The sequence below is a fragment of the Centrocercus urophasianus genome, unplaced genomic scaffold (genome assembly GCF_019232065.1).
Source record: "Centrocercus urophasianus isolate 14NV4802_14NV808 unplaced genomic scaffold, USGS_Curo_1.0 seq_22, whole genome shotgun sequence".
Classification (NCBI taxonomy): Eukaryota; Metazoa; Chordata; class Aves; order Galliformes; family Phasianidae; genus Centrocercus; species Centrocercus urophasianus.
The window spans coordinates 15,058,575-15,085,561 of NW_024884778.1; the positions used below are offsets into that span (position 1 = coordinate 15,058,575).

At 35.9% G+C, this 26,987-nt stretch overlaps 2 protein-coding genes across 25 annotated transcripts in view; one reads left to right on the forward strand and one right to left on the reverse strand.

Moving 5' to 3' along the window:
• TIMP4 (TIMP metallopeptidase inhibitor 4) overlaps positions 1–26,987 on the forward strand; it is a 109,496-nt gene that overhangs the window by 77,629 nt on the left and 4,880 nt on the right. For 13 of the 14 annotated variants that reach the window (XM_042823618.1, XM_042823611.1, XM_042823616.1 and 10 more), the window contains 3 exons: positions 7,686–7,855; positions 8,316–8,411; positions 24,831–24,928. In XM_042823618.1, coding sequence (XP_042679552.1) covers positions 7,771–7,855; positions 8,316–8,411; positions 24,831–24,928 — 279 coding nt within the window. In that variant the 5' untranslated portion in view covers positions 7,686–7,770. Of the gene's footprint in view, positions 1–7,685; positions 7,856–8,085; positions 8,232–8,315; positions 8,412–24,830; positions 24,929–26,987 lie in introns of those variants that run through there. The other variant, XM_042823622.1, reaches the window with a different exon arrangement.
• SYN2 (synapsin II) overlaps positions 1–26,987 on the reverse strand; it is a 144,475-nt gene that overhangs the window by 48,155 nt on the left and 69,333 nt on the right. The window lies entirely within an intron of this gene.

Below are 26,987 nucleotides of genomic sequence, written 5' to 3' on the forward strand. Positions count from 1 at the left end.
GCATAATTTCAAATTTTTTTTGGGGGGGGAGAGCTGTTTGACAAAAGTATTGCTTATTTTTCAAAGGTTTTCTTAAATTTAGAATAGTGTAATTTCTACTATGACAAAAATAGAGGTAACAAATCAGAATAAAAAATCTGAAGATCGACAACAGAAATTGCATTGATGAATTTGACATGTTCTTATATATGAGAGATGGACTATACTGCATGAACCCTTGCATACTGCATAATAAATACAGGAAATCTATTTATTTTTTAGGATAAATGGGAGTTCTATTATAAATTAAATAATGATATCATACACAATATGTTATTGTGAATTAATGAAAAAAAAACCACATGACAAACATGCAATATAATTTTCCAAAGCTCCTTCAACATCTCTCATGGTCATAGACTCTACATTTTTTACTGGAATTACTAGTATTAGTTCGGAAAAAACTAAAAAAAAACTTTGGAAAAAACTTTGGAAGGGACCTTTTAGTCCACATAGTTTCAACTCCCCTGCTATAGGCAGGGACACCTCCCTCCAGACCAGGTTGCTCACAGCCCTGTCCAGCCTGGCCTTGAATGCTTCCAGGGAAGGGGCATCCACAGCCTCACTTGTGTCTCAACCTGTCTCGCAACCTCTTTGTGTCTCACCACCCTCACAATAAAGAATTGCTTTCTGATATCTACTCTAAGTCTACCCTCTTCCAGTTTAAAACCATTTCCCCTCATCCTGTCACTACATGCCCTGATAAAAAGTTTCTCCCCAATTAATTACATAGACACACTGACTATATTAATTTTCCCTAATACAGACAGGGGATATCAAAATTTATCTGTCAAAATACAGATATCAAAATAATTTCAATTGTAATCAACTATCTAGATTCATAATAGATAGATCTCTAGCAGAACTTGCACTGACAGAATTACCAAATTCAGGGAGAAATTGAACCCAATATTCTCAGATTGCTAAAGAAACACTAATTAAGGCAAGCATGCATTCACAACAAATAGAGCACAGAGCATGTTTCTCATGTCATCAAGTGTCTCAGGATCACATCATGACATTGCTTGGATTAACCAGCTTGAGATCACAAAGCACTTTGAGATGGCTGATGCTGTGGATTTTCACTCTTCCACTGCTGCAAGTTATTACATCAAACACGCCTTTTCTTTGTTTGCAGGATGGCTAGCAAACTGGCTTCAAAAACAAATTAGGTTAAAAGATTCATTAGTTACTGATCAGAACCTATTTTAAACTCTGAAAATCTATGAAATATCATAATGCTCTTCTGAAACGTCAATTTCTGATATGCTACATATATTATCTTTGTAAAAGATTTAGGATTGGGAGATTTAAAGAACAATGCAAAAAAGATTCTTGCAATTCTTACAATAGGTGCTATATCAGCTCCAAGCAGTTAATTAACAGAATTATAAAGCTCACGAACACTGATCTGATTAATGTTGTGTTGGTGAAGAACTGCGACATTTTTACACTCTCATGCTACATGTATATTCACTGAATTTTGAGTAAGGAAAAAAAAGTCATTATGCTCCTTACTAAGAAGTCCTCAGTCATTCTCTTCCTCTTGAATTCATCATTGTGATTTCTTTCAAACTGCATTTTTGCCCTGTGATTGCAGTTACAGGGCAGCAGCAGGAGAAAAAAAGTCTTGAACTTATCAACAAGAGTCATGTCCTTCCAGTGAACCTGACAAAATAAACTCAACTGGTGTTTTAAAAGGAAACAAAGCTTACACTGTAACTAGAGGCAGCCACAGCACTATTATTAGCCTGATGAGTGTACCTTCACTTTTTAGGATGTGTGCAGTGATCAGAGATTTGACATCCCTCTCTAACAATTTGTTTTTGCTTTGTGAACAAAACCCTAAAGCTCTCAGTCAAAAATCTTTTTTTTTTTTTTTTTAAGTCCCCTCAGTGGAATTTAAGCTGGTTGCTAAAGGTGACACAGTTTAAACATAATAAAATTGGAACTGTCTAATAAAAAACTGGCTTGGAAATTATGGAACTGTATACATAAACCATACGTAATGGGGATAATAACTATCCTTCCCTACTTCAGAAATATTCTGAAGCTTTATCAGAGTGGTTTGCTGCAGTGTAAGTCTATTGATTTAACACAAATTCATAAAAGTTAAGCTTCAAACACTAAAATGCTGAATGGTTTGTAAGTTCTTCACTTCTAAACAATGCCCAGTTATGTACTACAAATATTTTATTTCTAAGAGATACGATTGGAATTTTGTGAATTTACTTTTAATTATGTTAAGACCTAATACAGAATATACCCAATGATGCATATAAAAATAAACCAGGCAAAAGCCCTCTGCTGGAAACAGCGCAGAAAAGAGATTTTGGAGGCAGTATTCACTCTGTGTTTAATTTCCTTATGGTTACGTTGGCTAGAAAAGCCACAATAGAAGAAAAAAAAAAAGGAAAAAAACAGCACAAAAAATATATACTTCATAAACATGACTTACCTTGTTTAAATATTTGTCTTTCCAATAATCCCTAAGCAAAGTTCATTTAGCCACTCTACTTCCATGTGATTTATTTATGGAACATGCATGAGACTAAATCTAATTTTGCTCTGCTTTCCTTTGGAGAAAGGAAATTAAAAATGAAATAAAGAAGGTGTCCTTTCATTCTTTTTTTTTTTTTTTTTCTTTCTCAGAAACAGGCAGGAAGGCTCCTAAATCAATAAACAAGTAGTACTTTCTGTAGTCTATTTGGTTTAAGGAAAACAAACCTAAGTTAGGGTTTGAACGTGCAGAAGTTCCCTGTCACCAGCAGGGGTAGCTCAATATATTCCTCTCATCACTAAGAGCTGCAGAAACACCACACTTCAGCAGCTACTGTTTGTCAACAGAGAACAATTCAGAGATGCTAAGACAGATTTGCTACTGTGTTGCATCTTTCTAGAAAAAAAATAGGTGCAAAACCTGTAGAGAGTAACATCCTGTATTCCCTTTACACAAGTAGCAATACAAAGCATATTGGACTCTCCCTTGTCTGAACTTCTCAGAAACATGTATGTTAAAGAAAACTAAAAGCTCAAGTGAATGAAAAGAGTTGGGATTTGAGTGCAAATTAGAGTGCAAAGTCATCAAAAAGAGCCAAATGCAGATTAATTCTGATTTATTTATTCAAAACAGAGGGTTAAGATAGCTAATAAACTAGATGAGTGCAATAGAAATATGTTCCTGTGAAATGCTGGGCTACCCAACTTCCCACCCACAGGGAGCTGATGCAAAACTGGGTCTTCTGAGTACTCTTGTACATAGTTCCTTTCCATTGCCATTAACATCACTTCATAAGACTGGATCTTATGAAGCCAGTGCTCTTTGTATCACTGAAATCAAGGCACACTTCAGCATTGCCTTATAGAACAGGACAGTGCCAAGTAAATCTGCACCAGGCAATCAGGCTAAACTAACTTTATCTGCATGTATGCAGTTCAATTAAAAAAAAAAAGTTATCTAAGTCAATACACCAGTGATGTGACAGTAGGAAAATCTCACGCTTTTAATGTCAGTACTGCATGAAAACAGAATTACTTAAGAGCAAGAAAAGGTAAGTCTAACAGCAATGAATCAAAAAGAGCAGTTCTCACAGGTTTCTCATAGAAATCCTAGAGGAGACAAAATCCTGGCAGAGATTTATTATATTTTGATTCTGGAATGTCAGTACTTCATTCCATTCCAATCATTCTAACAACTATTTTGTAGCTGCTGCTTCTAAAACTATACCATTCCACAACTTTATAATAAAATGATCCAAATTGTTGTGAATGTAGAATGAATGTATGTTTTTTCTATAGTATTTAGGAAGTGACAGCTATAAGTACCGTGCCTTTTTAAGTGGGCTGTAGTATATGTGTGGGTACTAGGGTTTAAAATCCATGGAAACTCATCTATTTTGTGAGATACTATTCTAATTTGCATTTTTTAAATACAATTAGACAGTTTTTGTATGGGATATGTATTGTGGTTATACAAGGTAGTTTTTAGGGAAAATAAATGCAACGCCAAATAAAAACTAGGAAGAAAAGAACTAGCAAATCATCAGAAAGACAACAGATTAACTATGATTGTGGAGAATCCTGCCTACAATCATTCTAAAGTAAGATTCATTTCCCACAACAGAGAGAGAACAGGATAGATATAGGTAAAAACTGTATTCTGTACAGTCAGGAACTGAGGGGCAGAGCAGGCGGTCCAATCGCACGCATCGTGTAGATTCAAACTGCTTACAGCTGGAACAGGCAGCAAGCTCTCTGTTGGATACTCCTTTATAACTTAAGAGTGAAAAAGCTGCTTGGACAGTCCCTAAGCAACACAGTTCAGAACAACCTGACATAACTCAAATATCAAAATCAGGTCTGCCCACAGAATTGCTCTTGAGCAATCTCCTGGAAACAATAAACTGACCTCACAATGCTGCATCATATGAAAAATTAAGTATAGAGGGCAGGTAGTTAAGAGATGCATTCCCAGGGAAGAAATGAGACCATCATCAAAGCAATGAGTTTGTTCTGGAGCTCAGGGGAAGCAGCAGTTCTCTCCATGGAACCCTGAACTGAAGAAGTTCGATGGATGGTAGTCTGGTGTTCTTAAAACAGGTTGCTAGGGGACACTTGGTACAAAAAAAAAAACAAAGTTGGCATTTAGTGACCTTTAAGCTTTTCCAGATGATAGAAACAAATGATGGATAGTAAAAATTTATAAGGAACAAGATAACCCACTGTCCAAAAAGCCACACTGAGAATTGTAAGACCTAGGCAAAATCAGTGTTTCCATTGAGAAGAGACAAAGCTGATCAGAACTTTGACTGTAGTCAAGTTTCCTGCTTTCTTTCTATATCATACACACCAGCAAATATAGTGAATGATCCATAATCTTCATTATTTAATTACATTTTATTAGAAAATGGAAATGAATTATTCAGTATTAAGTTTATTTAGCTAGAAAAAAAAGAGAAACTGTGTGGTATTCTTCCTACTGTGTCCATAGTGAACTGATGTAGTCAGTGACTGTGCCCCTTGAGAAACAAAGTTTGCTGCCTCTTATTAGCAAGTGTTAGTTATACCAGATGTTAAGCAAGCAGTGCGTGCTGCTTAGTCCTGCTTCATGCTTCAATACTGTTGTGAAGCAATTTGCCACCATATCATGGTTTACATATCAAACTAAAGGAAAATCAACATAACAGTGCAGTCAAAGAGCCCCTGTACTATTAGTCTGGTTATACAAATAGGAAAAAGACCAAGTGTTTCTTTGGTTTATGCTGGCTATCTTTTCTTTACTTACTTATACTTTGCTTATGATAAGAGATTACTTTGCTTACAGATTTGTCATGGAATATTTCTGTGTCTTCTGGAAGTAATCTTTGTGCTTTGCAAGGTCAAAATCAAACTGATATAGTTAGATCTAAAATTAATTTGATTAATATGACGAAAAGAATATGCAACATAAAAAAGCACAGTGCATCTTCAAGATAAGATCTGATGCTAACTGATACTGTTCAGAGGTAACAGGTTCTCAATTGTACTGATATCAGCAGGAGCTACAGATAATCTTTGGCTCCTTGCATAAATGGGCTGTTACTGTGAAGGATACTCCTCAGCTATCTTGCCTCGGATGTGGAATTAAAAAATGGTTGACAAAACTACTCCTTTGAGAATGAAAATTCATCAGAAAACAGTTCTGCTGAAGTCTCCGAAGTTGTTTGCCTTTTACATTTTAATTACAACATTGTCTCAACATTTTCACAAACATTTGAAAGATAAGCCTATCAAAGAGCTGCTCATTAGTGTGGTGCACATATCTGCCTTCAGTGTTGTGCTGCTGGTAACCAGTTGTTCCATGCCATGGTTCAGAAACTTTACAGTCATAAGTTAATTGAAGTTCATATTACCACTGAAAGGTCTGGTTGCTTATAGCATGCTCCAAGTATCTCTCTTAAACTGTTGACTAGTTCTAGAGAGACCATCAGTGGATATACATGTTGAATAAGAAGCTCTTTCCTAGCCATTTGCTTCTCTACATGTAACCATACTGCAAGTATTCTGCATATGTAGAAAAAGCTTTGAAATACACTTAAAAGTCTAATTGAATTATTCCAAAAACAGCTGCAGGCAATACGATGTAAGATCACAAGAAATGTGTTTTTTATGGCATTTGTACAATTATCACACAAAAAATATGGCTTTAGCATGTTTACATTTCTGCACAGTCTAATGTAATTATTAAATTCCCAGCTATGTCTATAGGCAGTTATTTTACAAGGATAGTGATTTTAGTTCGACTGTGCAATTATTTTAATTGCACTAGATTTCATTCCTCTAGAGTTCATTCCTCTAAACACAGAGAGAATGCTATCTTCACGTGCCATTCTGTACAACCTTACAGAATGCCTTCCTTGGTTAACCACCAAATGGGAAGAACTGCATTATCAATGTAAAGAGAAGGCTTAGCCCAACATACTTACCTATTACTTGAATTTTACTGAAACAGTAACCAATTTGGCCTATTTAGATGGTTTATAGCAGCAGGCATGTCATGTTATTGGGAAACCAGTCAATGGCTCTTAATTAATTCCTTCAACACTTTCCAGTCCTACCACCCCAAGTGAGATTTGAATGTCAGCAGCCCTACAACTACAGACCATAAATCACAGATGCCATTAAAATACGTGCTTGATTGTTTTGTTTGTTTTAAATTAGCTTGAACTTCCTGGATAGGGTTTCAGCCTGACAACTTTTTTATTCATGTGAAAATACTTCCTGAAAAATTAAGTTTCCTCCAGGTAAGAAAGAAGACATTAACAAGCCTAAGTTATTTGCTGGTGTTAGACCTGGACTTGGATCTGTCTCTATGATTCGAAGCAAAACTGCAGACTGAAAAAATAAAATTCAAAGTAGGACAGTTTTAATTAAATCACGATATCATGTAGAATATTCCCAGCCCAGTTTTGAATCTAAACATAATAATTCTGAGTATTTGTGTGTCTATTTATTTATTTTTTACTTGAGTGTCTACCTGGGAGGACTGAAAATCAAAGCAAACTTAGTTGCTAAAATGACCTCTTACAGTTTAACAATGAAATCAGCCTTCTGCTGTGGAACATGCACACATTTCTGTGGCGATACTACTGTGTGTACACCTAACTTGACAAAATAGCTTTTCATGAGTCTTGATTAAAATGGTTCAAATGACATTAATGAATTCTCAGTTCTCAAACTCAAATTGTGACAAAAAATACAATCCTTTAAGTTCTGTCCTCCATTCAATCTATGTCTTATATTACCACTATGTTACAACTTTATAACATCTAGAACACATATCCAGATTCTGATATCAACAAAAGAGCTGAAGCTGAAAAAAAGAGTTCCAAACTTTGGAATTTCTGCATGTGTTCCTTGCATAACAGTAACCAGAAACTGCAGATACAGATCTGTGTTGATCAGGACTAATATTGAAAATGAATGCAGAGAAAAAGCTGTGCCTCTGACATACATTAAATCTACATTAAATCTTTGATAAAATAATAAAAAAAGCCTTTTATTGCGTCTTTTATTTTTAATTCATTATTCCTTGTAACTGCTAATTGTATGAGTCTTACAAATAGAGCATTGAAATGTTCCTTTTTTGTAAATGAATTTCTGTTCAGCCTGCAAACTGGAATGTCATCTCAAGAAAATGCACAGAAGTGCGGGGGAAGACCAAGGACTGCAAATGAAAACAGAGTTTAATAAATGACAGCTGTTTACTTGACCGGAATAGAGAAGATAGCAGATTTATTTTGTCAATTCACGCTGGATGAAGATTTACTACAAAAAGGTAAAAATCTTTGTTCTGCTACAGATCATGAAATCAACTGCAAATACTTGTAAAAGCTGTTTTTGTGAAGGCTTTTGATTATTAATAGTTATACTGACTCATAACAGCAACGCTGCAGTGCTTACTAAGGTAATCTCACTTCTGGTACAATAACCTTCACCAATGATGTGCTTTTTCCTTAAAGGAAGGCGGAGTTACGAGTTAGTGTCTGGGCCATAAATAAGAGGTTCCTATGTCAGGGAAATTAGAAGTCAGTTAACATAAGCGTGTACTCAGAGTGAGCATTAGAGGGCTTTCTAAACCACCCAAGTCTGCTGAAATTGAAGACGCAGAAGAAATCAGATAGTCTGTAGGAAGTTTAGATATAAAATCAACAGTAAGAAAGCATTTTCTCTTGGCAGACAGATTAGCTGTGCTTAAGGCAGCATGAATCCTGTACTTAGTACCTTGTTGTTTTCAGTGCTTCTGCTGCTGACCCACAGAATTCAGGAGCTGGTGGAGGCGTGCAGCTGTGCCCCTGCTCATCCGCAGCAGCTCATCTGCGATTCTGCTTTAGGTGAGTCATGAACAACGACGTGCTTTGAACTGCTGGTAGGAAATGGAGTGGAACTAACCTAACTGCTGCATTCTTTTCTGTACAGCTGTAGAGAAATACTTTTAACCATGTGGCTGCGACTCTTAGAGGATTTTAGAACAAATGACTGCAGACAACCCTTTTAAACACACAGCTATGGGAAGAAAAATGTGGCAGTAGCTGATCTGTTTTTCTTGATTTTTTTCCTTCTTTTCCAGAACATTTTGTGGTTACAGACTGTTGAAATTACAGTATTATTTAGTGGGCTTTTTTTTTTCCCTCATAAAAACAACATGTATGTTAGCTCCTAACTTACAGTAAGCAGCAAAGAATAAGCGGACTTCTAAATGTTTACTGTTCACAGTATCTATAATAGACTATTCCATCTAAATACATGCCCACTATAACTGTGCTTATCAACAGTTGTTACAGCACTCTGGGAAAGCAAAATGAAAAAAAGTCCCTAATGGCAACGTGGAAATATTCGGTCTTTGTTCTGCTGCACTACAATATCTTACTCTGCTGCTGTTATTTTCCAAAAATACTTGAGCAGGAAACTGATATGTCCTTTATTTTTTTTAATCTGACTACAGGCTTTCCACACAAATAGGATTTTCCAGTCTTTAGGATTTCATAATATTCAACCCAAGCTGTGGCTGTCAAAATACTTCTAGAAAGAAACTAAAGATCTCAAAATTATACTGCATGGGGACAGGAAAATGTGTCATTTTGCAGTCTTTTGATTTCATTAGCTCAAGCTGAGGCTGGTTAGCTTCCATCTAGTGTGAACAGTAAATGTAGAACATGAGTTTCCAAAGTGTCACAAAATTAGCATCTCTATGGGGCAGGCAATACCTTCTGCATACTGATTAATTGCTTTTATACTCTGACAGAAAATCTTTGTAGCCATGACAAACTTCAAGCTCTATTTGTGGCCATCAGTTAAATTGTTTTTTAATCTGGTTGTGTTAAGCAATCGTTTTCATTGAGTTACCTACACCAGGCATTGCAAACTTGGGGTTCAGGTGTGAAAGAAAATAAAGTTGCACTTCCAGAAGCTTAACTATACAGTTAATGATATTAATCTGCTGCATTCCTAGACATAACAAAGTAAGTTTTTTAACTTACTTTAGGAGAGTTTTCTAAATAAATAATTTCACAGTATAGAGGAAACTCAAAATACTTGCTACAAGTTGTATACTTCAGGGAATTCATTTCAACCATCCTAATTAAGACAAGGTCCCTTATATATATGTATGTGTGTGTGTGTGTATATATACAAATATATATATTAGAAATGGTAGAAATGGTAGATACATACTTTTAATTATGTTTAAATGAAAGATTGTACTTTATATTTGGACTTGGGTCTCAAGCTCTCACTTACATAAATGATCTTTTTAAAGTAAATTGTACTTTTCACCTAAGGCATATTTATATCACGGATCTCTTCATCATCCATATTTTAAAATAGCATTTCTATATATTAAAAAATAGTTGACAGATGTACATATATCAAACAAATGATTGTAAATATATTTTTGGATATGCACATATATGAATTTGCATATATGTAACACTTGAAACCTGATCTAAGCATTTATGGATGAATTCCTTGATTTGTTTTGGACACAGTACATCTTGTAAGCAGATCAAAATGACTTCAAAGGATCTGGAGAAGACCTGTGGAGCAGTCTGCCCTGCATAAGAGAAACCTCCACTAACCACTTTGGCAAAGGCAGCTTCTCCAGCCTCTGTGCCAGGGCTGGGGCTGTCCTGGGGAACTGGGCAGCACAAGACTGAGTTTTCCCACACAGCACCACCCCAGTGGGAAGCAGGGCAGCGCCTGTGCAGCTGTTCTTCCTTTTGGAAGCAAAGCAGGTTTGAAGCCACACCTGCGTCCTTTGCACCGCTCAGTTCTTAAATGGGAACGGCCATGCCATTAAGAATCCCGTGCAGTAGTACACATCAAATCTCTCCTGCTAGTAGTATTAAGAATTTTATACCTATGCCTTTTCAAGATTTAAGAAGATTAAAACACGTACTTCAAGATTTGTACTTCGATTGCAACATATCTGTACTTCCAAAATATCAGTAAACTAAGAGATTGGCTCTTCACCCACCAAAATCATTAGTAGCTGAACATCAATCCAGCTTCTTACTGAGACTATTCAGTCTTTTTCTCTTATTTAGTTCATTCATCTGTGTACCCATAGACACATTCAAGTATTTCCTTGCAGAATAAAAACCTATCACATACTAAAACCAAGAAACCATGCCTCTAAGTTTCACATTAAAACCTGAGAAAAGTCTCAGTTTTGCTCCTAGGATCACTGAGCATGGTAAGTAATTCAGTTACTGCATTATTTATCAGTTTCACTGTAAGTCTGTAGCTTTTTAAGTCTGCTTAGGATCTCTTGTGATTAAGGTGGAGGGGATGGAATCTGTAGGTTTTACTTGAGTACCTAAATTGAAGGCACTCAGAAGTGTTAGCATCCATATGAGATACCCAAGAAAAAAAAATAGGCAAAGAATCAATTCTGGGACAAGCTCTAATCAATTTCCTTTTGTTCAAATGATTAGTACAGTGCCATTTTGTCTTCTTCTGTTAGGGGGAATTTGTGGCTTTGCACTCTGTATAAATACTCAATATTTACCACAGAGCCTAAGTAACTTGACAGAAATAATAGGATTTCTGACAGACACAGAAAAAGAGAGTGCTTCTGGTTCTGGTATCGTGCTGGATAAAATAGAAATTGGAGATCAGTGAAGAGTACTGCAACTGTAATGTAGGTGTCCTCAATAGGAAGAACAGCAATTACAGGGTTGAAGATCCTGACAGAAAATAGTGAGTGTTATGCTGGTCCTGCCACTTGTGTGTTAGCTCATTCTCCTGCTTAGCCATAAGGGAGTGTGATTTTGTACAAATCTGAGAAGTTCTCCTGAACTTCTCCGTAGTCCTACATTTCAGCTCAAAGAGAGGTAAATGTCTATCAATTGGACGTGCCTAGTGCCATGGAGACAGACATCTTCCGTTAGAAAAAGAAATACATTCCTGTTGTGTTCAGTAGTTCTAAGATCCTCCTAGAATTTGTTGAATGTCTTCAAACCTCAAAGAACATCTGCAATTCTGCAGATTACTTTAGCTTGAAATGGAGATGGAAGGTGTATCAAATAGTAATTCCATGTACTTCACAACTAATTGTAGATGCTAAGTACACACTCCACCAAAAATCAAGAAGCTTTTTCCTTATGGAAATGAAACACAACAAGAATGCGCAGTTTAACTTTTCATATTCAGTAGCAAGGCACCATAGTTTCAAGATGATGTAAGAAATGTCCACTGAGATGTTGGAGAAAGCCAGGAATGAAACTGAGTTGATCAAATGCTATCAAGATTTCCTTTTTGTCACTGACTTCAGTAATTCATGAGCGCGTTTCTAAGCCAATGTTCACATCAAATTACACAACCAGGAGAGAAATTATATACATAGAGAGGACTAATTCCTTTCTCAAGTCTGTTGTTTCCAATTCAAACTGTGTTCTCCCCTGTAGCCAAAGAAAAATTTTATGGGGGTAACAGAAAAATAAGTAAATACTTTACACTCCTAAGATAGGTCACACCAGTGCCCTATCCTTACAGTTGATGCCTGCATTCTGATTTCAACTCTGATTTCGTTCTCTAAAGACTTATTGAAAATGATATTTTTAACTGAATATTGGTGCCACACTGCAATAGAAATTGAAAAACTAAGAGGTCTTAACTGCAAATTCAATACAATGCTCTGAAAGTAATGCTTCCTATTTATTTCCATGGAAGCTACAACAGGTACACACAATAACACTGTTTGATAGAGATAATTGATAGAGCTATAAAATAATATTTTTCAACACAGTCACCACCATTCGCTCTGTATTTTTTGCCAGTGATTAACAGAAGTCTGCATGCTATGCTCATAACAAGTTGCACTGGTGGAGGTGCCGCACTGATCCTGTTGCCACTGCTGAAACACACCACCCACAGCCTCTCTGTGCTCACATCTGCTGTTTGGTCTCCATAAACTTTCAGAAAGCATTAATGAAAGTCAACAAGTTCCATTTTTATCCACATAGAGGAATTCAGTTACACCCCATTGCTATATACGTACTTCATGTCAGACACCATTCTGTCAGATTGCTGTTCTGCTGCCATATGCAGCACAGCAATCAGATGTAATGGAATATTAGTGGGAAGGTTGAACCTCTACTGCCATACCAACAACATCTCCCTCTGACATTGTGGGCCAGAGTAAGATAAGGAGGCATTAGTTTCAGAACAGCCCTCATAAATATACAATATAGCTTCAGAGAAGAATTTTTCAACTCTAGAGAAGAGTGGCACATGTCAAAACATGATGGAAGCTTTACAGCTGAAGCTTGGCAGCCTTTTAAGCCTCCCAAAATCTCAGAACACTATAAGCAAAATGTGCCAGATCATATATTAAATTTTAATCACATTTAAAAATAAAAGTTAAAAAAATCTAAATACACCAGAATTAATTTTTCAAAATCAGTTCATCCGGGGGTAAAATTGCAATACGCGATTTCTATATTATTGAATTTCACATTAAAAAGTTGATGGTTCAATGCCACACTATTTTGCCTCATTGCAATATTTCGCACTGCAGTGTTTTGATTTGTGCAATGTTAGAGTGAAAAGAAGTTTTGCCTCGTGGGGAGAATCAGCTTTGGAAAAGCTATTAGAAATGCAGACAGTACTTCTTCCAAGTTAAGGGGAAAAATTCTAACAGAGAAACAAGACTTTTGTTCTCACTATGTTGTTTGCTCCCAGTATATGCTTAGTCTCATAGAGTTTACTTGCTGCAAACAGTGTAATACAAAATTAAGCAACTGTGTAATTAATCTTTGTGTTAAGCACTGTAATGTTCACACAAATGTTAATACTTATATCACATAACACAAGACCACTGAAGACGGACGCCACAGAGTCTCATAAAAAAAAAAAAAAGCAACATATAAAAGAATCACAGAATCATTAAGGTTGTAAAGACTTCCTCAAGTCCAACTGCTGATGCATTATCACCATGCCCAATAAACCATGTCCTTCAGTGCCACATCTACACACTCCTTTAAAGCCTCCAGGAATGGGCAGCCTATTCTGATGCCTGACTCCTCTTTCAGAGAAGAACTTTTCCCTAATATCCAATTGAACCTCCTCTGGTGCTACTAGAGACCATTCCCTCTTCTATTGCTCATCATCTGGGAGAGGAAGACAAAGCCCCACATCACCACAGTCCCCTTTCAGGGAATTGTAGAGAGCAGTAATGTCTCCCCTGGGCTTCTTCTCCAGACTAAACAATCCTAGTTCCTTCAGCTGCTCAAATTCCTACTCCTGAATCCACTGCTTGAGAATAGACAGCGTGGCCTCACTGAAGGCTCTTTCAGGCCCTGGGTAGATCCCTGCATCAGAGGCTGTGCTTTCAGGCACCTCACTGTCAGAGATGGGCTTCACACAGTTTGCATCTTGGAGTTGTCTAAACATCTTTGGACTTCTCCATAGCATGGAAAGATCACAGTACATGGCATATAATTTGTATTTATATTTTATATTGTCATATTGATATTAATTGTATTGTATTGGTATATTTATATTATTGTCCTAACAAATGGAGACAGATCTTATTTGCTTGATAGCAATCACAGAATTGGAGAACTAGATATTTATAAACATTAATCAGATCCCCCTCTCAGTCTTCTTTTCCCCAGGCTGAACAGACTCAGGTTGTTCAGCCTTTACTCATACAGGAGATGCTCCCTTTATCATCACTGTGGTCCTTTGCTGGACTCCTTCCAGGAGATACCTTTCTATTTTCAACTGGGGAGCCCAGAATTCTAAACTTGGCTTCACCAGGGCAGAGTAGAAGGGAGGATCAGCTCCCTCAACCTGCTGGCCATGCTCTTTTTAATGCACCTCAGGATCCTTCCTGGTTACAGGCTGGCTCATGGCCAACCTGTTGTCCATTAGGACCTTCCGAGGTCCTTCCCTGCAAAGCTCACCTCCAGCAGCTCAGACCCTAACCTGTACTGATGCATGCAGTTATTCCTCCCCAGGTGCAGGAATCTACGCTCGCTCATGTTAAACCTCACCACATTCCGCCCTGCCCAACTCTCCCAACTTTCCAGGTGTTACTGAATGGTAGCACGCCCCAAAGCTTTGTATCATCAGCAAACTTGCTGAGTGTGAATGTTCTGCCTCTAGAGTGAAAATCAATGATAAAAATGCATAGGTATATTTAGAGAATAAATCAGAACTGACTGGAAAGAATTAGCAAAAATGAAAAAATGAAAGCTGAATTTCTATTCAAGGAATTGTAAGTTTGATTAGAGAAATTATGTACTGGGCTTTATCAATTCTAATTCTCTCTCTTCCTTGAAAAAAATACACATCCAAATGATAGGAAAAGCACAGCACCTGAGCATGCTTCTTGAAAAGAAGTATTAGAGGAAAAGAAGATTTGAGGCTATTTGTATCACTGCCATTGAAAGAGCATGCCACTGAAAGAGTTTTATTAGTTTAACCATTGAATTATCTAAAAACAAGCCAAAAAAAACCAGCTAGAGATTATTGTCATCTTAAAGGTGTGCAATGTCCTGCCAATATCAGTTAAACAAAGGGAATATATTTCTTCTATAAACATGAAATAAATACATAGTAACTTTTTTTACTTGCCTGCTATGCTTACTTTCATACACATTAATAATATCTGAAATTAAGCTTTTAAAATTCTACACTACCTAAGTCCTAGGAAGTTATTTAGTTTTAAATAGCTCCTAAAGCACTTAGAGTGAAGCTCTTAAATTAAAAATGGTCTGCAACCATTCAAAGATGTGAATGCCTATGTATTAGAATCAATTATAACTGTGGTACATGGTGGTTTCTTGGCATCAGGAGCCCCAAACGTCAAAATGCTTTCTAAAATACAAAAAGAAGATGCGAATTTTCCAGCAGTGGATTGCAGCTCTGATTGTGAAGATGCCGTGCTGCAAATGACTGCTTACAACTACATGCATCTGTACCAATCTTTGCAGAATATTTAATAAAGCACTCCAACATTCGTGCTTACTGAATTGTTTAAGTGCTGCCATGGGGAAGAAGAAGAACAATTTTCTGAGTTTATCAGAGACTAAGAACAGAGAGATTTACAGAATCATTGTGCCTGAAGCTACGTGTTAATTTGCCCGGGCTGGAACAGGCTAATTGTTTCTGAATACCCTCACAAGTAAGGATAAATGACAGTACTTAATTCCTTCCACTTACAGACAACATTTGGCAGAATATAAGTGAAGTTTCCTTCACTAGCTAGGTAAAGTATTTTCTGTTGGAAGTAAGAGATATTAACAGAAGCAGCTACAAATAAGCTTAGACCTACTTCAGTTTCTAAGACAGAAACAAATGTTTTGAGAACTTAATTCAAAATTCCAGCCCAGCTTGTTTCCTTACTCTCTTTTCAAATCACAGTGTAAGACTGCATTATCAATGACATGCAACTTTAAGAAATAATTTCCAATCTGTTGTAAATGTTCTTTTGAGTCCTGCCATTAAAGCATGAAAAATGGGGGCTCAGTCTGGAAAAATGCTGTCACTCTCTTCTCCTTTACTCATTGAACATTTTCATGGCAGCACTCCTGACAGCTTTAAAGCTGAAGCTGTAAAATGAGGTGGCATCATGAAATAGTGAGCACCAGGACAGAATTTTAAAGAGACGTATCCACAAAACTCTTGTCAATTAGAACATAAGTGATGACTATAAAATAATTACACGTTAGTGGAAAAAAATACAACTGAGCTAATTGAGTGTTTTGCCATGAGATAAAAACTCACAATTATTGCAGTTCACTGATTTAAAAGTAACTCAGTAATACCAACTTATTGTTGACCTCAGTGCAAGACAGGATAATTCAGCAACTATGTTATTTTTATTTAAAACTGTACATTATAGGGACAAGAAATTAAAACCCATGATTTCAAAATCATCCTGCATACACTGTGTGGAAAACAAAATGCAAGCTTATGAACAATGACTAATAATATAAAACAGACCGTAAAATACGGCCAGATTCTTAATCCTATTAATCTAACAATTTTAATCCCTAACTTTCTCATTAAAAAGCATTTCAGCAGTACAGGGTTTCTTCCGCATGGAGGAAGAGGTATGCAGCCATGAATGGAAATCTACAATAACATGATGTATGTTGTTCTACAGACTTCAGAGCATAAAGAGAGTGTTATTCTTCAGCTGAAATTAGGCAGATGTTGATTACTAGTCAAATGATGTGGTATTTGAGGCTTGTGAAGTAGAAAGAAATATTTCTGGTAACATGAGAAGCAGCTGTAAAAACAGTGCAGAAAAATAAAAGTGACCTTGAACAACATTAGGAAATCATGCAGTTTTTTATGTAATAAATAAGACTAGTGCATATCTGTTAAAAAAAATCACCTCTTCCATTTGAACGTTTATAAAAACCTCACTCTTACAAACTGAATATATTCTTCTGATAATAATAATAAAAGGACTGCATAATCTGGTTTAACAAGGAAGCCAAACTAAATCAACTCTTCTCTTCAACACAAGGAATTTTTGCATCCCAAGCCAGAAACACACAGAGACTCACAAAGTGCTGCCCTACCAGAAAGTCCTAATGAGCTTCAAAAGAAATGCATTTTAGATGCAGACCAGCACAACCACTAATAAAACACAAAAGAATAATCAATGTCTGCAGAGCATTTATGCTGAAAAAGTTGATAATCAGCGCAAATTAATATCCATATGAAATAGTGATAAAACAATTATTTGTTTCTGATTTATAGTCTCCAGAAGTATATGTATTTATTTTTCAAGAAGGTGAGTTTTGGAATGCTCTGTTTTTTCTCAACAAAAACACCATGAATAACAGTGAATGATATTAAAAAATTGTAGTTCATCATCTGGAGAAAAAAGGTGTAACCAAAACATTTACACAGCAGCAATATCAATTGGTTAGAACAACCATAATTGTTAGCAATATTAATATTGCTAATATTAAATTAGATCATGTGATCTTTGTCCTCAATTTACAAAATATAGGTTTATCCATCATCTTTTTCTCTTTGTTTTCTATTTTAAGTTGGATTAATAGAACTCAGGTTTGGCTCAGTTCTTGAGTTTTAAATTGAACTTCTCTTTCAAAAATGTCCCTGAGGTTCCTTCAGACCAAGTGATAAAAATTTTAATAGAAGGACTTGATTTTTTTGTTCATATAATACCGTTATCTCACCACACTTACCTTCTCAGGCCACTGGAAGCATAAACAAAACAATGCTCTTGTAAACAAAGCAACGCTCTTGTAGAGCATTTCCATACAGTAGAGGACAAAAGACTGCTATAATTATATTGTTCAACAAGATGTGTGGGTACAGATCCAAAGCCTCTGTGTCCCAACAGTCTATCAAGTTCTATTTTCTTTCTTGTGATGTTTACAAAGTGTGTTTCAGTCGATGATGGTGCCACTGATTTAATTACTTTACAGATGGTTGTGAACATTTATTAATGGAATATCAGAAAGCTAAAATACAAAGCAGGAAAAGGCTGTGTTCACATCCTATCAAATACAGACATCTTACGAAATATAGATTCCTTGCCTTTTGTTCTAGGAATTGTGGAGAAAGGGATTATTAACAATGCGTAATTACATTTAAGAAATACATCCTGCAAACACAGAGGAAAAGATGCTTTGAGTTTCACTCAGTATTGGACAAGTTTTGCTGCTGCTGCACTTCCTTTACAATTGAACCAGTACAATGGTTTCAGTTAGGTCACTGTTTGGAAACAAAACTACTGCTTGCTAATCAGCCTTGTTGAAATCTACACTGATAGATAGATAAGCTGTTTGCTAAACACATTTGCTCTTTTTCAGCCTTTTAAAGATTATTCAAGAGCATTGTGCTTGCTTCTCAAATGACAACAGAAAGCATAAGTGTTTAATCTTAGTTTTCCACTCTGAAAGCAATAAAGGTGGACGAGCATCTCAACAGATTACCTGAATACTGAGGTAATGATCCTTCTCCTTGTTGAAGTCTGCAACAACTAGAGGCTTGAATAATAGTTCAGAAATCAATGCTGCAAAAGAACTGTTGCAGACACCTCTACATTGCAAGCATGAAAGGCAAAAACTATATGGAACATACAGTGTTTGCTCATGACAGCATCAGATATCAGATCTGTCAGATTCATTCTCAGAGTGGTGAATTGTTATATCTCAAACTGGTATTACTGTCAGTGATTTGGTAGCACAACTGTTGTAATACAGGAGTCATCTTTCATTTCCCACGAATGCTATGTGAGCCATTTTGACAAATTACACCACTTTTCCTTCAGATTAGACTCAGATTCTATTCTCCACAACCCAGGATCCAGGCAGTTCAGTACAGGAAAAAAAATCTGTTAATCTATTTATTCAGAGTGGTGATATTGGCCAGCAAATTTAGATTAAAACGATTTAAAAAAGAAGAAAAAAAAAGGCAATCAAGAGTAAAGTGATCATACAAGTATGGCAGAAGTGGTATTTAGCTTTCTGGAACTGCCTGACATCAAAAAGATCATGGCCAGCATAAACTATAAAAATATTCATAAAAAAATAGAAGAACTGAATGAAATAGTTGTATTTTGCTTTAAAAAGACAGATCCTTGACCACATGGTTTCTAGAATCTCCTTTAAAGAAACTAAACATGAGTGCGTCTTCTTCTTAGGGATAGTTAGGGATTATTCCTAACAACAGAATTCTGAAAGATCACAAATAATCTGAGTCAATTTACAGAAGTGCAAGGTACCTTTGGATTTAACTCAGGTTACCTGTTGTAGATACAGATAAAGAATTCAACTGCCTCTAAGATGAAGACCAAATAAAAGAAGCAATAAAACACAGAGTAGTTTTTGAAAACACAATTCAGTCTTATTTTGCATACAGTATAGGCCATGTCAGCTGAAAATATGTGAAATGAACTGAGGACTAGGGTTAAGGTTCTTGGACTAAGAGCAGAGAGAAATGAAGGAAATTATAAATGGGAACAGGATAAAAATGGCATTTTTATGAGATGTTATTTGGCAAATCCTTCAGCATGAACCAAGAAACCAGAATATGCACTGTAAAAGGACTCACTTTTAAAAGGCCTTAAACACTGCAGGATAAGGGCAATGTTTTAAACCATACCACTATTATTATGATACTGGCACTGGATAGTATTACTTACTAGTTGAGGTCATTAAAGAGCAGCAGACAAGGTCCCTGCTTTTACAGTTAATTTAAGTGAGGAGCCTAGGTTCTTAAAAACAGACAGGCATAACTTTATCAGGTAGTCCAGATTTGTATTGGCATCAATAAGAATTAATAGCAGGTAAACTGAGGATTTATCAGGAATTTCTACTTTGATATACCCAACTAAGAAGGAAGATAACCCTCAGTTCTTAGTGGGGATTACAAAAAGAGCGTAAATACAAAATGTAACTACTTTAAAATGTTTCCTAAGAAGCCTTCCTCCTTTGGTAAAAGGACTTTTTTAATCTTAAAAATTCATTTGAATGTAGGATTACCAATTCCTTATTTTGTGTCCACAATTCTGCTTTATTCATACTGCATATGTGGATTGCTATATAATTTCAGGGAAAACAAACAAACAAACCATCACCATTCTGTTTTCTATTCTATGTAAGTCTAAATGCTTTCTTTTATCCGTTCCCATATATATCTGGAATGCCATCCTCAAACCACCCTCAGAACAATACAAATAATTGGATTCTGTTCCATTTGCCACTTGTTCCCTTTCCCTAGGGGACAATACAAGAGCTCTAGAAGAGCTCCAGGGCCATAGTATCTGGCAATAGCTTTAGGTCTCAGGCATAAGAAATCAGGTAGAAAGAACAGCTTTTAAGTCATTCTACAAATTTTAGAAAATTAAACGAATTTTCAGAATTTTCCCTTTCTTGTTCTGTTGTTCTGGGCTCACACTGCCATTCTTTTGCCTTTGCAACTGCAAACCCTGCTGCTCTTGGCGTGACAAATTCTTACAGAAGGCACTGTAATGAGCACAAGACTTGCGCTTACCAGTTTTGATGTTCAGTTTAGCTTTGAACTAAGCAGGGAATGACAAAGTAGGTAATGACAAAGTAGGTAACAGTTATTTAGAGAAACGTGATACAACAACATAACCCCCAACCAGTCAGTGTGCAACATCTGCTCCTGATTACTGCACGCTCCATTTATTGTCATCTATATCACTGTATCACTATCACTAATATTATCAAGCAGGAAGGTCTTATAGACAACTACTTTTACTACAGGAAAATTATCACAGGAGTGATTATCGCTGCCAGCTGCACTGGGATCCAGGCTGGACATTTGTTTCAGATATTGTCACTTCCCTTCTTGTCTGGCCATAGGGGAGTGCTCGTTCACTTCCCTCTCCCTTTTCTCTCCACCTCCCACACCCTTTTCTCTCCTTTTCTTTTCCTTGTAAATTATTTTTTACCATACCTCTGAATATTTGTGTACATCAACAACCCCTTCTACACCTCACTGTAGTTTTCCCGTTTGTTTTTCTAAGTTGCAGTTTTTCTAGTTGCAACTCATGTCAGTTTTCTTGTCCTAACATCTGAGAAGGGTGTAGCTACATATTTTCCTCACTCTGTGGATATTTCTATAATTAAATAAGTACATCTACTGCTATTCCAATTGCCTTTACAATTATTATTATTATTATTTTAATCAGAAGAAAAATAGTTCAGTCTTCTGGAAATTACAGCCCAGAAACAAAATTACTGAACTAAGTCCAACTTCAATAAGATAACTAAATGCTAGTGTATATGTCTCAGATTACTGTGATCTTGATAACTTTGTCCAGGGAGTTCAGCTATAGCATTCGTAGAGAACAATGAGATGATAAAAGTTTTCAGAGCTCCAAGTGTCTGCCTCCATATCTGGCCATTCTTTGAATTGACACTCTTCTTGGCCATTGTGTTATTTTAAATTTATTTTTAGGTTTATATATTTAAAAGTGAATGAACATAAAATGCCTTCTATTAGATGAGGTGATGGTAACATTTGTGTACATGTAAACAATTACTGTACCTGATTTCAGAGAGAAACCACAGAGTATTAGAAAAGACATGCTTAATGCCTAACTTTTTAACTTTGAACATGCCTGCATTATATAAAATCCAACACTTCTTTCCTTACTGTTTAAACAAAAATATATCTGATGTTATTCTAAGTAAGTTCTGTCCATTATGCAGTTCAAAATTACCATTAATTGATGTAGAAATTATTGAGAAATGTTATTATTTAGGAAAGGAGGAAGAAAAATATTATTAATAGATATCTAATAATACACATGCAGTAGCTAAGCTGATTTACTAAATAGAACAGTGCCCTCCTGTAACTGCAATATGCTACGACCCTAGCAATAAACACAGCAGTTGCTTAGAGGGGCAGCAACTTGACAGTATGGACTCATCATAGTGGGAGCCAATAGCTACCATTAGGATTGTTGTTTTGAGGCTCAAACTGACCCCCTGCATAGCTTTGATCACATTCATTTCTTTCTATTTCAGTTACCCAACACAGCTTTCAGCTACAAAACATTTCTTAAAACACAAAATATTTCTTAAAATACCATGAGTTACAAAACCTGGGAGCACTGCATAAGTGCAGCCTCCCACTACTGAAATATTAGCATGAATGTCTCCAGAAATGCATCCTATATTTTTAATGTGGAACAAATTTGAGGCAGACTGAATTATTGGCATTAAAATACAAAACCTATGCACGTGCATTTCATGTGGAATTTCTCATATGGAACCAACAGCCATCAGAGAGATAAAATGAAATTATTACCCTAAACATGCAGAGGTTATTCTCAGCCAAGTAGAGAAGCCAACCCAGCAATGGTACAGTTGAAACCATTTATTGAAAAGAACTACAGACAAGGAGGAATCTTAAGTTATAACCACTCTCTGAACCATGAGTGAAAAGGAGATGGTTGAGCCCAAGAATGCTAAATCAGGAAGTGCTTGTGGTTAAAAACAGAAGCAACCACATGAATCAGAGGTTTTAGGAGACAGCTAAACGACTGATTGAAAAAAATAAAAAAAATCAAAGAACAGAAAAAAATAAGGAGGATTAAAAGGCTCCAAAAGATCTGTATGTGCTTGAATCTGATTTCAGGAGAAATGTAAAACCAAAGTAACTAAAGATTTAGACATCCTTTAACATAAAAACTTTCTTGTCATTTAAAAAAAAAAATGCATCTCAATTTGTTCTAATTCCACCATCTGGAAGCTCTCTCTTAAACAAACAAGTTTCCTTTTTCTTTCTTTCTTATTTTTTTTCTCTCTACTCACCCACAAAAAGATCTCATAATGACAAACTGCCTTACATAATGCCATAGATACTCTCTGAGCAACCTGTAATGCTCCTGTCACATGGTAACAAGAATTTAGTACAAGTATGAAAATCGGTAATATTTTAATATTAAGCAAAAGGGGAGAAGCAGCTTTAATTATCCTACACATGTTTGCATTGAATATGAAAGAAAATATTTCCTGCATATAAAACATGTTGTGATACTGAGGAAATTATGGGTCTAAATCCTAAACTGTTGTCTCACCTCTTACCTTCTACTGAATGAACTTTTTTATCCTAAACCTTTCCTTACGAAGTATTGCTGTGAAGGAAAACAACACCAAACAGAACACAATTCTAATCTGACCTTTCCATCAGTACAGCACAAACAATCCACAACACCTTTTGTCTGGAAGTAGATCAAAGCCCTTAGAAGTACTGTTAATTTGTGGGAACATAACACATCTGCAGATGATTAAAGAGATGCTGCCACTTACTATTTGAAATGAAGAATTTGCTGCTCATACTTTAAAGAGCTCTTTCCTTTCAATCCAATCAGTAAGTCTAAAGGTCTTTAAAAGCGTTTGAATGGCTTGGGAGGAGGGAGTCCCATGCCAAAAGATGGAGAACTCCAGCTTTGAAGCTGCAAGCATATGCACCATGTTGATTTTTACATCTAGTTTGCTCTGCTAATAAGTGAGGAAATGAGAATTGCCCACTTTTATATGAAACTGACCTCTGTTTGGCTGTAAGACAAATTGCAGTTTGGGTTTCTCGTTCCTTTTTTTTTAGTTAATTTATTGAATAAATTTGTTGGGAATGGGAGGGAGCATGATGGCAAAACAAGATCTCCTCTACATCAGCTTGATTTTCTGAAGAGAAAAAGTATGAGGATTTTGCTATAAGAATGGACAAACTCTAGAACAACATCTCAGGGAGTCTGGAAGTTGTTCTAGTGCTGAAGAATGATTTCTGGTCTGTGTGATACCTGCAGGAATAGGCGTAGCTATGACAGAGAGAGGGAACTCAACTGCTTCTTTCAAAAAATGCAGACATCCTTGCATATACCTCTCTGCACAATGATAATGTAGATCTAGAGTAGAGGTGGGGTTGGAATATTGATTGCTAAGGTCTTTGCCACTATCTCTCCGTGGAGATACGGCTTGTTCTAACAAGTAGCACATCAGCAGAGGAGATATAATAACAGTGATCCAGAACCAAGCCAGAATTGGACTATAAATAATTTTGGGGTGGTGGAAGTCCCTAGAAAAATTTTGGGCTCAATGAAATACAGCGTATTATTGTATGCTTTTATTCCCTGTGACAAATATTCTTGGTTCATTTTCAACAATATAGATGAGAGACACAAAACAAACATAGGTAAGAGAACAAACTATTTTTCTATCACAGAATTTCTTCCTTTCCTTAAAATAGGAAATAAATGAAATGTGTCAAGAAAGAAAATAATTCAATTTTACAGACTAATACAATTAAGCTAAAATCTATGGTCTTAGGAAAGTGAATGCAACACAATTGTTATATTTGCATTTCATGACCACAGATTTTAACATGTAATTAGCAACCTGAAGGACAATTTTATCAAAACTCAGGGGTAACTCATTTCAGATTACCAGAACAATAGCAGACATAACCAGAATCAGCTTAGCAGCTCTGCTCTACTTAAGGATATCTTAACTCAAGGATAGACATTTCAAAGCAACTTTGAAAAATTTTGGCCTTAAATACCAGAAAATATCTAAGAAATTGAATATATATCTGTAAAAGGTATTTACTTAAGGGACAGACCATTTATTTTTATTTTCAGCTTGACATGGCTTAACATCTACTAGCTAACGTGTAAATAAAAATGCTAAAATCAATAAAAATAGAAGAAAGGTATAATTTTAGCTATTATTTGTATTTAATACTGTCTTTGCATTTAAACTGTCTTTTTCCCTCTATTACAGTGATTCGAGCAAAAATATCCAGTGAAAAGGTGGTTCCTGCCAGTGATGATCCTCTCGATACCCACAAAATGATCCGGTATGAAATCAAACAAATAAAGGTACATGGAATCACTCAGCTAAATTTGAAGTTCAATACTGATAACCTCTGTATATTGCTACAATTTAGTTCCAAATGCTTAAAGCTGGAAAAGGATCCAGCTGGTTTCAAGGATGGACGTAGGTGAACTACACAGGATTAAGAGTAGGGTTGAAAAAAAAAAAAAAAAAAAAAGGAAAAAAAGAGATAAGAATATCAGAGAAGCATCTACTTGCTAAATGAGCATATTTTTAAACAATTTTTCTTATTCAAAATTGCTTTATGAAGGCTATATGAAAATGTACTTAAATTTATGAGTATTCACTGCATTTGCTTATTTTCTGGCCACTTATGTTGCATTATGGTATTGCAACTCTGACTGGCTGAAACAAACTTTCTGAGCACAGGAAAGCATTTCCAGCTGAAATAGAAAGGGCTTTTCACTAGCGAATACGGACATATGCAGAAGCAGAATTCCTTCCCTGCTATTCACTGAAGAATCAATTTGTGTGAATGCTGCTAAGAGAGTAAATGGGAGTGCACAAAATAAAATGATTGAGAATCTCGTAGGATTTTTCCCTTTATTTTTTTTAGCTCCAGTAAGGGAATGCTTTCATTAATGTTCTTTATCTATCATATTGTATAATCTTTTTAATTGTTTCTAAAGATTTTAATGAGATATAAGGCTGTGTAATGATGTTACAGAAGTGCTAGCAAAACAAAACGCACGTCAACATCTTACTGTTCAAAAATCACCATAAGGTTTAGTAGAGTTCTTCCAGTTATTTAGTTCCGTGATGAAGAATTTGTCATTTTCACAGAATCTGCGGAGATTACATTTTATTTCAACTGTAAATTGGGAAAATGTTCCTTTTATATTATTCACTGGGCAATGTGACATGTAGCGTTAGCATGACTGTTTTGTGCTATTACGGTTATCAAACATATATTCCTGCTATTTTAAAACCAATATTTTTGGCTTAGAATTAAAGGATAAATATTTCTGGACAGAAATAATCAGTATGATTTTGTTATTCATTTTCAGAAATACTAAAAATGAACACTGATGGCTTTATTCATTTCTTATATATGAGGTGGCCTGTTTAAAAGCCACACATATTTTCAATTTATTTCATTTTCTTCCATAGTGATAATATTTACAGCATTACATTAAACTGAGAAGAAAATACATGATTTATATGCAGGCTGAATATCTGTTTTCATAGCATTGTTATTGACCTGGTAATCCTGTGTATTCTGTGGAGCCACCTGAATATAAAAACAGCACTAGTGGAGTTAGCAATATTTTGTCCTATGTTATCATAGTGAAGTAATGCCCAAGATATCAATGTTCTACATGAAATCAACACCTTTTACCAAGTGAAACTGGTATATACACACAGTTACTACACATTTTCCACACAAGTGGCACGGATGCAATCCCTCTGAAAGAATTAAGTTGACTTCATGATCAGAAGGGCAGGGTCTGTGCACAGTGGGAGCATGAGGTGGTGTTTGAGCTGGTGACTAAACATAACAACATGTATACTTTATAGCTATGCATTGTTTGAAAGCTAGGAAAATAAGCCCTCATATGGCTGAAAAGCCTCAGAAAACAAAGAAGATAGAAGAGTGTAATTGTTATAATGGAAACATGTCTCAGATCCTGAAAGTAACACAAAGTCTTTTAAGAAAGTATTCTAAAATCTTAAAGCAATAGCAGTGTACTGATCTGTTACATACCTCAGCAGGACACTGCCAGTATCCATACAAACTAGTTATTAAGTACACATTTTCCTGTTCTATTCCTCTGCGTATTTTTCTTCAATAAAGTCCTACCAGAACATCAGATGTAAATGCATTATATCACAAGGTAGAACTGGGTCAAGCCATCCTAGGCATTTACTCAGAAAGCATCCACACTTTCAGAAGTTGGGAGAAAATGACACAGAAGATCAAATACAATTTACTGAACTAAACAGAAGGGTCAAAACTTAAATGGTTTAACAAATCTTAAAACCAGAAATCAATCAGAGCTGGAATATCATAGACAAAAGTAACAAACAGACAGCCTGATGAGG